Raw genomic sequence first — 16,178 nt, forward strand, 5'->3', positions numbered from 1 at the left:
GCAGGTCATAGTAAATTTTGTTTCTAATAGTTATAATTTTATCATTAAAGAAGCTCATGAAGTCATAACTACTGAGAGCTATGGGAATACTTATTCAAAAGAGCTGTGACTCTCTGTAAGCCTGGCTACAATGCTGAAAAGAAACCTGGGGTTGTTCCTATTTTCCTCTATTAATGACGAGTAGTACGCTGCTCTGGCATTACGGAGGGCCTTCCTATAAGTTTTAAGACTATCTTGCCAAATTAAATGAGAATTTTCCAGTTTGGTGGAACCCTAAAGTTTCCGCGATATTTGCTTTAATTTGCGAGTTTCAGTATTATACCATGGAGCTAACCGTCTATGTTTTATTATTTTCTTTTTTAGAGGGGCTACAGAGTCAAGTGTCATTCGCAGCGAGCCTGCAGCACTATCAACAAGATGATCGATTTGGGAGGGACTGAAATTAGCATAGGAGTCCTCCGTTACTTTGTGACTAGATAATGTATTTAGAGCTGATGGAATCGCATCCTTGAATTTAGCTACAGCACTATCAGACAGACATCTTGTATAGAAATCTTTGCCCAATGGCGTGTAGTTCAGCAGTAAAAACTCAAAAGTTATCAAACAGGTCAGATAAAGAGGGATTCTGTGGGAACACTATTAAATGTTCAATTTCAATACCATATACCAAAACAAGGTCGAGGGTGTGGTTAAAACAGTGAGTCGGTTCATGAACACTCTGAGAGAAGCCAATGGAATCTAACAGAGAGATAAACGCAGTACTGAAGCTGTCATTCTCAACGTCCACATGAATATTAAAATCCCCTACAATAATAACTTTGTCCGTTTTAAGGACTAAAGTTGAAAAAACTCAAATTCAGGTAAGAATTCAGAGTACGGACCAGGTGCTCGGTACACTATAACAAAAAGAATTGGTTGCAGTGATTTCCAACTTGGGTGTGAAAGACTAAGAACAAGGCTTTCAAATGAGTTATAGTTTAGGTTTAGAGCTGATTAGTAGGCTAGAGTCGAAGATAGCTGCAACTCCACCTCCTCGGCCTGTGCCTCGAGGAATGTGAGTATTAATATGACTGGGAGGGGTGGATTCATTTAGGCTAACATATTCTCCATCACCCAGCCAGGTTTCAGTAAGACAAAATAAATCAATATCATAATCTGATATTAGTTCATTTACTAGTACACCTTTAGAAGAGAGAGATCTGATGTTTAAGAGTCCACATTTAACTCTCCTATTCGTTTGCACTATTGCTCTTGTGGTTTTAATTTTTATGAGGTTTTTATGCACAGCTCCTCTTCTGTTTACCTTTGATTTAAATAATTTCGATGGTCGGGGGGCAGACACCATCACTATAGGGTTTTCACTAAGTAACTCCTGAAATGGAGGAGCAGAGAAGTGTGTTAGACTGCGACTCTGCCTCCTGGTCTCAACTCATGGTTGTCATGGATTTGGTCCACTAATAAACTTGGCCAGATTTCTAGAAATGAGAGCTGCTCCTTCCCAAGTGGGAAGTTTAATATAAGTGTTTATATGTTCACTTTTATTGGGAGTTATCTTCAAAACACTATTTCTCTCCATACAAACACGTTCCAAATAACATAACGCTTCCAAAACATTGAAGTATTGATAAAATCAGTCAATATATATGACCAAAAGCACTCCCATGCTTTACAGGCCCACAGCTTGAGAACAGAACATCCTACAGGGCTGTTGGTCTCGACAAGACGAATCCGTACATATCCTGAATGTCTGTTTAGCTCCTACGGGTCGCTAGCAGAGGCTGATAAAGATCGCCTCCGCCAAAGCAAACTCTTCTTCTCTACTTCAATCTGACGACAGAAACGAAACTTAGAGCTAAGCCGACCTCACCAAGATGGCGGCCCGCCAGACAGTCTATGTTGACTAAGTGCCGCTGTTTTTGGACAGAAAACAGCTACAACAGCGAAAATCGATTACGCCCCCTGTAGGGTCTGTCCGTTTCTTAACTGATCACTAACAAAAGACAGTAGACCTCAAGGTCAAAGGTCAGATTACCTGTTTTGAACAATGGATGCCAACAATGGACAGAGAACAAGGGGAGAAGGAGGGACAGGCAGGGGACGGCAACGAGGACAAGTTCACAAGTTCAAGGAGGAAGAGTTGGAAGAGGAGGAGTGTTACGTTTAGGGGGAGGAGGAGCAACAATGTTTAAAATAAAACCGGGGCAAAAGAGGACCGGATGTCAGGGTCAGGTGCAAACCAAAAATTATATTTATTACAATGTTTTCAAACAGGAAAACCAACACAAAACTACTCTCTCAAAAGGAGAAAGCGACAAATCAAATAAGGTGATAACCAACACAGGTTCACTGACTAAAAGAGATACATTACTGTTTGTGGATTTCAGCTCAGCATTCAACAGCATCTCCCCCATGAAACTTATCAGCAAACTCGGCACTCTGGGTTTAAATATAACCCTCTGCAACTGGATATTGGACTTCCTCACAAACAGACCCCAGTCAGTTTGGATTGGGGAACACACCTCCTTCACTCTAGTGCTCAGCCCATAGAACAACCTACTGCTCAATGTCAGAAAAACCAAGAAGAAGAACGTAGAAAAAGAAGATAAAGACGCACACTCCTGTCTACATCAGTGGAGCTGAGGTGGAGCAGGTGAACAATTTCAAATTCCTGAGAATCAGCATCACAGAGAACCTGACATGGTCGTCTCACATCTCCCGAGCATCAGTGATATCGGTGAGGTGAGGTTCCTGCAGAGCCCAAAGGATACTAGAGGACAGTACCCACCCAGCCACAGCCTGTTCACCCTGCTGCCTTCTGGGAAGAGATATAGAAGTTTCTGCTGCCACACCACCAGACTGCAGAGCAACTTCTTCCTCCAGGCTGTGAGACTAAAATTCCTATTCAAATTCATCCTCAGCACTGCACCATGCAAAATAGTTTTTTCTGTATATAATTTTATGATTTTTGTATATAACATTTGCTCTTTGTGATTAGCATAAAGGGAACTACAGACTTCATCTCATTATACATCCCTGTGTTGTAAAATGACAAATAAATCTACCTTGTACCACCAGGGACTCCCTGCTCAGCTGAACATAAATATACATAAATACATTTTCTAAGGCCGAATATTTAGGAAATTGAGTTTAAGGCTTTTTAAAAAAGGACCTGCAGACAACAGTTATATTCCACTTCTTATGTACTTTATGTTGTAAATAGTTGCAAAGACCTGTAATAAATTTAACAATTAATTCATATTATTTATTTTTTAGCTTAGAGAGAAGAGCCTATCCATCCTCTTGCTGCTCTCCTGTGCTCTTCTCTCTTCTCTAGGCAGCTGCATGACTTTTTCAGCTTTTTTAGCTGGAGATGCTCATCATCTTCCTCTTGGCTTTGGCTGCCTCTCAACACCTCATTATTGAGGACAAACCATGGCCATGTTGCAGCAGCAGGAAGGCCAGCTCTCATCTGTCCTGCATCCTTTCAGCTCTTCTAGCTCAAGCCAGTCATATATTTACTCATGCCTGGTCTCTTGCTTGATCACTCTCTCTTTTTCTCTTCCTTGCTTCCTCTCTTCAGTTTCTTTGCAGATTCTGCCATGATATCTATACTGAGAATACCAAGCTAGCTTCTTCCAAAGAGCTCACATTGTACATTATATAATCTTTGCTTGCTGAAGAATCTGATGTTTGACATGGTGCTGTAAAGCATTATACTGTTGTTGTGAAAGCTTTCCTGCCCAGGATTCCAATGCTACATAGAGCAATGAAAGAGACTCCATTCCTATAACAAGTCAATGTACCATGAAAATGATTTTTAACCTGCTATTTTCAAATAAAATTCCAACATTTCGCTATGCTAGCCCAGTACGCCCAGTTACCAGTAAAGGGAGAGGGATTTCTTGGTGTGCTGCTTTGTTAGCTGGTGATTCTGTCAGTCATTGTTGAGCCAGGCTGGAAATAATGGTGGTTCCAATGTTGAATGCAGTCTTCGCTGTGCAGTGTTCCGATGGTGCAGGTCGGAGGAAAATGGTTGCTCCTTTGTTCTCATTACAGAGCTAGCTACCTACAAATATTACTGCAGTGGCTTGTTCGTGAGGACTTTCCCAAGAGAATTGTAAAACACAATGCCATTTGATGGTATTTCTAATGTTCTTCAGAATGTTATTGAAATCCTCTTCTTAAAGGAGTAGTCTAGAGTGGTGTTGTCAAGTTTTAAATACTTACAACCTAACATCTCATATACTTATCTTGCGTCTATTTAATAACAACATGTATGTGGTATAATAATGCAAACATTACAGTGAAACAACAAAGGTTAAAAGAAACAGACTGTAACCTTACCTAAAATGGATAGGTAAACCTATTAACTCTATAAGCAACGTTAACATCATGGATGTCTATGAAGATTCTCAGTCATCCAGGTCATAGTTATCCAACGAAGGTTAAAATGAAGGGCAACTGGACTTGGTTGAAGCTACTGGAAGACGTTTCGTCCCTTATCCAAAGGACTTCTTCAGTTCTGACTGACTGGCAGGGAAACTCAGCTATTTAACCTCAGTGGGGTCGTTATCTCGGGTCATCGATACCGCTGGTTCGTTAGTGTTCCTTGTTGCTGTGACGACAGTCGTTACAGTCAGCCAGGAAAATTGCAGACTACAGGAATCACCTACGATTCAACCTGAGATGCAGACAACACAAACTTATTCCCAACAGCCTACACTTAGGCTCCACAGTAAAAGGACACAGAGCCGGAATAATCCTGGAGAAAGCACAACACCAGCTACTGAACGAGAGAGTGAGACAGATACACTTCACAATTGAAGCCCTGAACAAAGAAATGGACAACATACACCACAAACTAGAAACATATCTGCCCAGTACAGCACTGGGAAAGGTCATGGACTTCATCAAGAAAGCACAGCTATCTCAGCACAACAAGAGCAAAGAAAGACAGACCCGGAAATTCCAAAACCTACAGTCCAGAGCGAGCTGCACTAACAAAACAGGAGAATTGTCTTGGAGGAGAAAGGACAATAACCCCACAACACTTGAAACAGACAACAGATGGGTGAAAAACTTGTCAGATAGGGAACTCACCCAACCAGAGAAAGACGTTCTGGCCAAAGGATTAAACTTTGCAATTACACCACAGCAACTACCGATAGTAGACCTCATCACAGCCACAGAATCGGCCATTAGGAAAACAAATTAACAGAAACAGAAGCGGAACAGCTCAGACTAAAGGTATCTGCAGCCCTTTCGAATGCGAAGGCCCCCCCTTCCAACCTCACCATCCAAGAAAGGAAGGCTGTGACATCCCTGAGCAAGGATCAAAACATCACTATCCTACCTGCGGACAAAGGAAGATGCACGGTAGTACTTAACACAGCTGACTACCAGAACAAAGTCAACACACTACTAATGGACACAAACACGTATGAGACACTGAGACGAGACCCAACCAGCGGATACAAGAAAAAGGCCATAGAATGTCTACAACAGTTACAGAAGGACAACACCATCACCCGTGAACAATATTACCGTTTGTATCCTGGAGAAGCCATTCCATGCATTCATGGACTTCCCAAGATACACAAAGAAGGAGCCCCACTCAGGCCGATTATCAGCAGCATTAACTCGGTCACCTACAACATTGCCAAACACATTTCCACCATCTTAGCTCCATTGGTGGGAAACACGCCTCACCACATCCAAAACTCTATTGACTTTGTAAACAAAGTTCGAGGACTAAAACTGGATCCAGACGAAACCATGGTATCCTATGACGTGACTTCTTTGTTCACCTGCATCCCCACCATAGAGGCAGTAGAAACCGTTAGGAAACGGCTAACACAAGACAACACCCTGGACAACAGAACCAGACTCAGCCCTGACCAAATCTGCAAATTACTCGACCTCTGTCTAAACACCACCTACTTCCAGTACAACGGTGGATTCTACAGACAGAAGCATGGCTGTGCCATGGGCTCACCGGTATCCCCGATTGTGGCCAACATCTACATGGAAGAAGTGGAGAATAAAGCCCTCAACTCCTTCAGAGGAATAGCACCGAGCCACTGGTACAGATATGTGGACGACACCTGGGTCAAAATCAAAAGCCAGGAAGTGCAAGCCTTCACAGAACACATCAATTCTGTGGACAGTAACATCAGGTTCACACGAGAAGATGTTCACAACAACAGTTTGGCCTTCCTGGACTGCGCTGTACACATTGAAGAGGACAGGAGCCTGCAGATTGGTGTTTACAGAAAACCCACACACACAGACCAATACCTACTCTTCGATTCACACCACCCACTGGAGCACAAGCTAGGGGTCATGAGAACACTGCACCACAGAGCAGAAAACATACCAACAAGCGCCCAAGCCAGAGAGAAGGAACAGAACCACCTGAAGGGGGCACTTACAGCCTGTGGATACCCTAAATGGGCTTTTGTGAAGACAGCCACAAAATCCAAGAAGAACAAAACTACGGGGGATGAGGAAAAGAAGGTCAAACGCAACAACATTGTGATTCCATATGTGTCTGGAGTATCAGAGAAACTCAGGAGGATTTTTAACAAACATAACATCCCTGTGTTTTTTAAACCCAAGAACACACTAAGACAGATGCTGGTACACCCCAAAGACCGCACACCCAAACACAAGAAAAGCAATCTAGTGTATGCGGTCCAATGCAGTGAGGAATGCACAGACCTGTATATTGGGGAGACTAAACAACCACTACACAAACGCATGGCTCAACACAGAAGGGCCAACTCCTCAGGTCAAGACTCTGCTGTCTACTTACATCTGAAGGACAGAGGACACTCGTTTGAGGACCACCAGGTGCACATTTTAGACAGAGAAGATGGATGGTTTGAAAGAGGTGTCAAGGAAGCCATCTACACCAGGGTTGAGAAGCCGTCATTGAACAGGGGAGGGGGTCTACGCCACCACTTATCCCCCACTTACAATGCTGTCCTTTCATCACTTCCCAGGAAACTCAACAAACGTAACCTATTGGCCTCAGGTGAAGATACCAACGATGGTCGTTCAGTCCTGGCCTCAGGTGAAGATACCAACGATGGTCGTTCAGTCTTGGCCACAGGTAGTCTCAACGACTGTAACGACTGTCGTCACAGCAACAAGGAACACTAACGAACCAGCGGTATCGATGACCCGAGATAACGACCCCACTGAGGTTAAATAGCTGAGTTTCCCTGCCAGTCAGTCAGAACTGAAGAAGTCCTTTGGATAAGGGACGAAACGTCTTCCAGTAGCTTCAACCAAGTCCAGTTGCCCTTCATTTTAACCTTCGTTGGATAACATCATGGATGTGTCTTTATTGCTCCAAAACATACTTTACCCAAAATCCTTCTTTGAATTGGTCCTTCCTGTTGTGCTGGGAGAGGAAACCAAAGGTCCAGCAGCTCTGCAGGTAATATTGTCAACCTGATGAGAGGAGTTGACATGAAACAAGACAAGGAGAAAAGTTCAACATCTATTGAATTTTACAGACAGCTCTGTAGCTCTACATAAGTAGGCTCCATGGTTTTGTGGTATCTGGACACACCTGTTGCTGGACAGGTCAAGGAAAGTGATGTTGGGGAGAAAGAGAGAAGCGTGGGCAGGAAGGCTGGACAGACGATTATTGTGTAGACCCAGAGTCCGGAGGCGGGGCATGTCTCTGAGCCCCTCCCAGGGGAAGGATGTCAGGAGGTTTCCATCCAGACGCAACTCTCGCAGGGCCTTAAGGTTGACAAAGCTGCTGGGATGGATGGATGTGATGGAGTTGAAGGTCAGCCACAAGAACCGCAGTTCTGACAGATTGTAGAAGGCTGCCCGGGGCACCCTGGAGATCAAGGTCTTCTCTAGACGCAGTTTGACTGTGTCAGCTGGGACATTAATGGGAACAGCTGCGATTCCGGAATCACTGCACTGCACCAACCTGCTATGTTAAACATAAAGTGGTAAGGGCTGAAGTTTGGACAGATAAACACAAAGACATGTATGTTCTGGGTGTAGTCATTCACTCTAATTGACCATGAAGCATTATATTCTGAAAAGATGGCACTCACTACTCATACTATCAGTGTGAGTACTCCAGCTCCATTCTGTTTGTCTGATGAAACAGTAGTGTAATGGAAGTGGAATGTGTCACAGAAATTAATAGTCAGGGGCAGAGCTAGCAGTGTGGAATTGGAATGCCTTGCCACCCCAGTTTTGGACAACCTGATTGAAAAATATATTTAAAAAGTTGTGGTTGGTCAGAAATTTAAAGAACAAAACTCTAATGTCCAAGTGCAATTGTCTGCAGCAAGAAATGACACTCCTGTAGACTCCTTTGTTCTCCCCCTACCCCTCCCCCAACAGGAGGATGCAGGATTGACAGGTCAAACAGCCTTGCCACAAGGCCTTGCCAGGAGCTGCGAGAGGACACTTGTTTTTTTTGGTAATATTATCTCATGTTTTATTGTGTGAGGGACGGATTAAACTTGACAAATCCCAAATATTTACCGGTGCTAACATTTGTTCTGCAGATAAACATGTCCAAACTTCAAATCAATCAGGCCAGTGTAAAGCTCCCAGTTTAAAAAGCACTAAAATTACTCACTACAAGCCCCAAACAAAAAGGCACATCAGTCAGCACTGCTGTGACAGTTCATTCAAAGCACCTGAGAGCTCAGACATAAAGCCATTACAGGTTAAACACGGGATATCTTGCATCATTGGCAACACTAAATGTGTGGCTTCACAGTATAGAGTATAAGTGACACAAGTGGTGAATTTAATATGTACGTCTCTACCTAGGCTTGCATTGATGTAACTACTGAATTACTGAACTTTGAATCTTATTTCAGTCTGATGGGGAAAATTGAGGGGTATGCAGGCAGTTGAAACTTTGTACTGAAACTATATATACATATATACACACACACATATACTGTATAAGGGCTGTCAAATTTAACATATTAATTTAGATCATTAATTTAAAAAATAATACGTTAAAAAACATAAATTAACGCGGTGATGGTGCAGTTGATAAGACACATGCCTTTGGTGTGAGAGACCCAGGCTCAACTCCCAACTGTGACATGTCCACCATTGTGTCCCTGAGCAAGACACTTAACCCCTAGTTGCTCCAGAGGCGTGCGACCTCTGACATAAATAACAATCAGTGTCAGCTAAAATGTCTTAAGATCTGGAAATAAAACAAGTTATTGATTTCTAATGTCACCTTTATATATTTCTATTTAATGCTTCAGTCATGACACAACAATGCAATATTTTGAAATTAAGACATACAAACACTATGATTTTTAATTAAACCTTTATTTTAACAGGAAAAGTCCTACTGAGATACAGTCTCTTTTACAAGGGAATCTTGATTGATATACGTATGTGATTGTTTGTGACTAAGTCATCTTATATTCTGTATATTTCAGCCACCACTTAAAGTCTTCTTGCCACCCCGTTAATATTTCTCTAGATCTGCCCTGGTAAAGAAAATTGATAATAAATGTATTATAGGTACTATGAATAGTTTTCATTGGAAACAAACACAGATCTCTCACATTTGTATGTAAGGCCTTACAAAAATGCTTCTCCTCCTTTATTGGTATATTGCTCCTTTATGGAGCCTGGATTGTGCCAACAGTGAGCCACAGAGCAGTAGTAAGAGCTCCAGGACTTTAAGTAATTTTACACATGAGAGCTGTCTTTAAATGAAAGCAATCAAAGTGGAAATTGTAAACATTAAAGCAGGAAAACAGCCAGTTAATCTTGCTGTTAAATTATTTTAATAATTTGGCAATTTATGGATTGTATATTTGTGTATATTTTAACACAATACAAACTGAAATTAGGCCCTGTCTTATTGAAGGGCCCTGTGTCAAATATTTAAACATATAGCAAACCTGGGGAAAGGTAGTATTGGAGCATAGGAAAGGTGGATCTGGAGCTCTGGTTATGTGGTTAAATGAGCAAATTTTGCCATGGGTCCCCTAGCCTCCCTATGTGGTACTTGCATTGTGCTACTCTATGTTCTTCCTCTTTCTCTATCTCTCTTCTGCTGCCATGCAGAATAGCTGCCCACCCTGAGGTTCTGCTCGAGGTTTCTACCTGTTCCTTGCATGTGTCGCAAAATGCTTGCTTATGGTGGGAATTGTTGTGTGTCCGTAAATAATATTACAAAGAGTATGGTCTAGACCTGCTCTATATGGAGAGCACAATGAGACAACTTTTATGAATTGGCACTAGCCTATATATTGTAAATAAAACTGAATTTAATTTCTGTATTTATCTCTGCAAGAGTACACAGATGTCTTTGACATTTTGTCAGAACAGTTATCAACAGCCTATCAACAATCAATCAATAGTTTATCAGAGCATTTCAATCTGACGTTGTTCTTATTCCTTTCCTTTGAATTTGATTTTAACCAGGTATTCCATATTCCTTTTATTGATGTGTACTGGTGTACTAGCGTTGAATTGTGTATTAGGATACACAATGGTATATACTTTGTTCTTTTGTTTGTGTATACTTGTATTTGTGTGTTTTGTGTGCTTGGAAAGCACTTTGGGTCAACTCCTGTTGTTTTTAAATGTGCTATTTAAATAAAGTGACTTGATTCATACATAATAATAACATTGTCCACTGTTCAACATATATCAGTGTCAGCAATGATGCATTTTTTTTTGTTAACCTGTACTAAATGTGGAGTTTTAGATCTTTGAGATCGGCACATGATGAATGGGGGCAAAAACAAAAGTGTTGCATTTATAATTTTGTTCAGTGTGTATATTTATATTAATAATATGATAATTCTTCATATATAATAGCTATAATGAGCTATGTTCATGCAGGAACAAATCACTTGCACATACAAACACACAAAGATAAGAATGATCTTAACCTGAACTCTGCTATTCCACTGTTCCCATATGTGCAGGCACATAAAGCTGGACAGGAGTGGACGGCCAACAGAGTGGACTGCAAGATGTGAACGAGGACAAGCAGATACATCCTTCATCAGAAAAAACTTGTACTCAGGTAGGGTCTTTGTATCTCCATATTCCCAGTCTTCTCTAGACTGAGGCTGTGTCCAAAGTGCAGTGTGAAACTGAATCCCAGATTAGCTGGGATTACACTTCTTACAAGCGGAATGTAATCCCATGCCTCACTGTACTGTACTGTAACAAATCACAACATCAGAGCCAGGCTAAACCTTTTTTGTCCTTTAAATCAATTTTACCCCACTACCCTACCATTTGAAGCATTTCATATTAAGCCTTATACATCACACAGCAGACTAAGGCATCACTGTATAAACCTAAAATGGTACAGCTAACTATCACACAATGTGTAATGTTCTAATAATATTGACATACTGAAGTACAGTTGTGGAAAAAGTACATCACATTCTCACTTAAAAGAAAATGGACTGAAGTCTTAGTAGCAAAATTTGCCAAAAGTAAATGTCTTCCTTATCCAGCAAAATTGGCCCTTTGGGTGTTCTAGTGCTTTATCTATCAATCACACATGCGCACTGACCCGCCGGTTACAGCCCCTGACGGCAGCCATCTCTCTTTTCTGTATTCTGGTTGAGAATCTCTCCAGCTTATCTAACCGCTTATCCTGCGTTATCCTGAAGCCAATCCCAGCTGACATCGGGCGAAAAGCAGGGTACACCCTGGACAGGTCCCCAGTCCATCGCAGGGCCACACATAGACAGACAACCAGTCACACTCACACTCACACCTAAGGACAATTAACCTAGCCTCTTTGGATGGTGGGAGGATGGTCAGAGCACCCGGAGAGAACCCACGCGGACACGGGGAGAACATGCAAACTCCACACAGAAAGGCCAGGGCGACCGGGGTTTGACCCACGACCTTATTGCTGTGAGGCGACAGTGCTAACCACTGCACCACCGCGCCGCGCTGCAGTACATTCATTCATTGCGCACACACGCAGAGAGCATCAAAGGGAATGAAATGGCATGTCCTTTATGGACGATCCTGTTGATGAAGAGGCTGTATTAATTCTTAGGGAGTAACATTTACGTCGGGAGAGGATTTTGAGGCCCAGAGTGGATTTTTTGTCATATCCCTATGCATTTTCATTTGTGCGGTACCGTTTTTCTTTATAGTCAGTAAGATACATCCATAATCTCATCCATCCTTACATCAGAAACATCAACCATCGCGGCTGTGCTCTCATCCGAGCAGATGCTTTGCGTTGCCTTACGTTTCTTTGCAAATGGTAGTTTTCTGTATAACATCGGGGATGCAGAACATATTAGTAAGGCTACTGTTTGCGGTAAGGAAAGTGTGCCTCGCTCTTAAGTGCTTTCTGAGAATATTTGTGTTGTTTCCTGAGCACAAACCAGTGAGAGTCATCAAAGAGGAGTTTCACAGGATTGCAGGTCAGTGGTGTATAAATCGGTTTAAATGAGGCTAACCTGATAAATGACATTCAGTTAAGAATATCTTGCTGCGACCCCTGGAAGTAACCTAATAATCAGAATTCCCTTTAGGATTTCCGAATGTGTTTGGATGCATTGATGGCACACATATTCTGATCATTGCACCTTCTGAAAATGAAGCGGACTATGTCAACAGAAGATCCATCCACAGTATTAATGTGCAGGTACACTGACAGCCTACTGTTTCTAATGGTCAAAGACTACATCACAATACTGTAACATCTCTCATTCTTTGCACTGTCAAGATCATATGTGATGCTGCACACACAATCACAAATACGGAGCCAAGTGGCCCGGCTCTGTTCATGACTCACGAATGTATCGGGAGTCAACCCTGAGCAACAGATTGCCATAATAATAAAAGAGGGGAGCAACACCCTGCCCTACAATTACAAGAGCATGAGGAAGACCCCATCAACCCTGCAGATTTCCAGGATGGAAGGGTAGTCCGGGATATGATATGCCGCAATGTCTTCTCAGATTAATCATGATATCCACCACCACAAAAACAAAAAAACAAAAACGAATAAACACAAAATCACAGCAATTTATATGGTGTTCTTCATTTCCTACAAAAAAGAAAAAAGTTTAGTAGATTTTAATATAGTTTCAATACTTCCTAGAATTCACCTGTCACCACACACTCACCTCTAGCTTTTGTTTTAGAATCTGGATTTCCAGATCTGCCTTTTGGATCTAGCAGTCCAAGTATACAAGGTCTCTGCTGTTTTTTTCTATCTTTTTAATAAGAAGAAGTCTATATAACTCTAATTTTTAATTAATAGTAGATTAGAGTTACATCATGTAGTTCTAAAATTCAGAATTAAACTGTGGCATTTACTGTAAATGACTGAACTGTGTTCATCTGTGCACCAGAAGTTGATGGGCCTTCCTCCTGCTGTTCTTCCACACTCTGGGGGGTAGAGATAAGAATGACCATTTATAGATATAAAATTAGATTCTATAGGCTACTCCACATAAAAATGTGAATAAATGTGAATGTGTAGATTGTTTGATGTGTAGACACATAATATTAACATTACCTCTGTAGGCCTGTCTGTGGCAGCAGAAACGGTTTCTTCATCCCCATCATCCTGTGAAGATGAGCATTTCAGAAAGTACACTTTATAATACTATTTGTCATAATTTATGGTGTATTGAGTAGGCTACTTACAACTGCCTGGGGTTCTGTTGGGACAGGAGGCTCCAAGAGACACACATCCGAATCTGTTGGGACCAACGAAAAACCCAATTCAAAGTAATATAAATGGAAATATCGCAAATAGGCTATATAAAAAATAACACGTACTGTAGGTAGACCTCTTACATTTTGTGAAGGCACTTAAATCTTCTGGAGTGACTTGCTCTGATGAAGTCCCTCCAGGAATTCCCTCAGCCATTGGCCTTCCTGCATTCAGGCTCAAGGCCATCTCCTCTGCATTTGTCAGAGGTGGTGGTGCAGGTCCTCCCCCCGTTTTGCGAGCCTCTGTCTTTTTTCTGTTGGCTGAGTAGTCAAATGAGAATGAACATTTAGACCTATGTCAAAAATGCTGCTGCACTGCTAGACACTGAATGCCGTTTAGTCATTTAGTATGTCAAATGTTTGTAAAGGCTTACCTGATTGAATTATGTTTTTATATTTCATTTTCAGCTGCTGCCACGTTCTTTTAATGCCTGCAGGATTGAACCTATACATGAAAATTAAATTAATATGTTTAATAAAATACCTCTGATATTATGACAGTTGGGTTATAACAGTCTAAAATAGTTCTTAATTACTAACTACAAATTACATCTTCAACAAGTCTAATTAGATTAATGTAATAATTACTATCTCTACAAAGTATTGGTCTACTTACTAATTTGGTCTACTAACTTATTAATTACTTTCTAAATCCCAAATCAACCTCAACCACTTCAACAATAACGAGAGACAAGAAAAGAGAGAAGAGAAGGTTACATTAAAAATATACCTTTTAAAATTTGATGTTAAATCCACTATTGTTTTATAAATAATTGTTTTATAGTCTTTAATTAAATTACAGTATTTAGATTACTTAGTAATTAATTACACCCAACACTGTATAAAAGTCATTCAAATGTAAACTTACGCATTGACTCGAGCAGCTATTTTCTCCCAGGCTAACACTCTGTCCTTCGCTGCTGCAGCCGTGTTGCTTTTTAAAAGAAATACGTGTTCAAATTCTCCATATGCTTGCATAAACACATCCAGTTCTGCTGGGGAGAAATATGACCTCTTTTTGTCTGACGCTGTTGCCATGGTGACTCATAATATCTGCGCTCCATTGATAATGGCTTTTTATAGTTGTGGTGCACGCGCTTAATTCAGAGTTAGTCAACTTAGAGTAAATGCTCCGTACTTGTATAGCGCCTTTCTAGTCTTTTCGACCACTCAAAGCGCTTTTACACTACATCTGCATTCACCAGTCATACACATTCATACACTGAGCCTAAGTGCTCAAATGGAAACTAGCATTCACACACATTCATACACTGGCGGAACAGCCGCCAGGGGCAAATCGGGGTTCAGTATCTTGCCCAAGGACACTTCGACACACAACCAGGGGGAGCCGGGGATCGAACCACCGACCTTCCGATTAACGGCCAACCCGCTCTACCTCCTGAGGTAGAGCGGGTTGCAAACAAAAACAAACAAGACAAATAAATAAACAAATGTTACGTTCAGCTGACTGGGCTGAATGCTGGAGACAGAGGTTAGGACCCAAGTGCAGACACTGAGACGAAACTGGAGAGTAGGTGAGGTTTATTGCAACTAAGTCCAAAAATCCAAACGAGAGAATAATCCACAAGGAACTGTTGGTTCGAAGATAAGGCCAGGATGGGCCATTTGAAGGCCTGGTCCTTACCATCACCAACTTATTAAACTCTGTTAATAATACTCTATTAGCGTTCTTCTACAGTCAAAAACTTCGTTGTCAAAAACTTCTCTGGAGACGAGTCGACGAAGAGTCGGTGCAAAAGAGTTTATTCCAATTAAGGACAGGTAAACTCGAGTAACATCCCTGCAGGTCTCAGGATGGAACTGATCCGGTGATCAGCGAACATCGCCTTATATTCACCTTAAACCCCACCCTTCAGGTGGGTATAACAGTCTCCACCTTTGTGTACGCTGACCACTCCCTTCCCAATGGTGAATTTCTTATCTACTGCCATCTTGTGGCCGTTTGCATGTACTGTTTTACCAATTTAACCCTTTCTCTATTTTCAAAGTTACCAGAGTCACAGAATTTATCATTGTAATTTAACCTTTTATATTTTCAACATTACTGGATTAGAAATTCACCATTATGTTTCAACTTCAGTCTCACCATATTTTTTAAAAGTTATACATGTATAATCTGACACCATTAAAACGCAACCGTATAACATAATTAATAAAAGAATAACATAATTTAATAATAATAATAATAATCCTTATTTGTAGAGCACTTTTCAAAAACAAGTTACAAAGTGCTTTAACAAGTGTAAAGAATAATACAAAAAAAAGATAAGAGCATGAAAATTTAATATAAAATTAGTAAAATACAATAAAATAAAAGGGATAAAAAAGTCAAATAAGATCGGGAAAAGCTCTCCTATAAAAGTATGTTTTAAGAAGGGACTTAAAAGAGTTCACTGACTCAGCCGACCTGATTTCCTCGG

At 41.1% G+C, this 16,178-nt stretch overlaps 1 protein-coding gene and 1 long non-coding RNA gene across 2 annotated transcripts in view; both read right to left on the reverse strand.

Annotated features, from left to right (window-relative positions):
* Window positions 1-12,408, reverse strand: part of lrit3b (leucine-rich repeat, immunoglobulin-like and transmembrane domains 3b) — a 33,915-nt gene extending 21,507 nt beyond the window's left edge. The window contains exons 1-5 of the mRNA XM_038728349.1: window positions 12,396-12,408; window positions 12,291-12,319; window positions 10,923-10,978; window positions 7,580-7,954; window positions 7,423-7,458 (exon numbers count right to left, since the gene is read on the reverse strand). Of these exons, the coding sequence (XP_038584277.1) occupies window positions 7,423-7,458; window positions 7,580-7,954; window positions 10,923-10,978; window positions 12,291-12,319; window positions 12,396-12,408 (509 nt within the window). The remainder of the gene's footprint in view (window positions 1-7,422; window positions 7,459-7,579; window positions 7,955-10,922; window positions 10,979-12,290; window positions 12,320-12,395) is intronic.
* A 935-nt stretch (window positions 12,409-13,343) lies between these two features.
* LOC119910187 lies at window positions 13,344-13,721 on the reverse strand. Its single transcript, XR_005445595.1, has 3 exons — window positions 13,669-13,721; window positions 13,538-13,588; window positions 13,344-13,407 (listed from the first exon to the last, which is right to left on the reverse strand). It is a non-coding gene; the product is annotated as an uncharacterized LOC119910187 (long non-coding RNA).
* Window positions 13,722-16,178: the final 2,457 nt, after the last annotated feature.

Source organism: Micropterus salmoides, unplaced genomic scaffold, assembly GCF_014851395.1.
Source record: "Micropterus salmoides isolate LMB-PRFRI ecotype aquatic unplaced genomic scaffold, ASM1485139v1 Ms_hic_scaffold_19, whole genome shotgun sequence".
NCBI classification, from domain to species: Eukaryota; Metazoa; Chordata; class Actinopteri; order Centrarchiformes; family Centrarchidae; genus Micropterus; species Micropterus salmoides.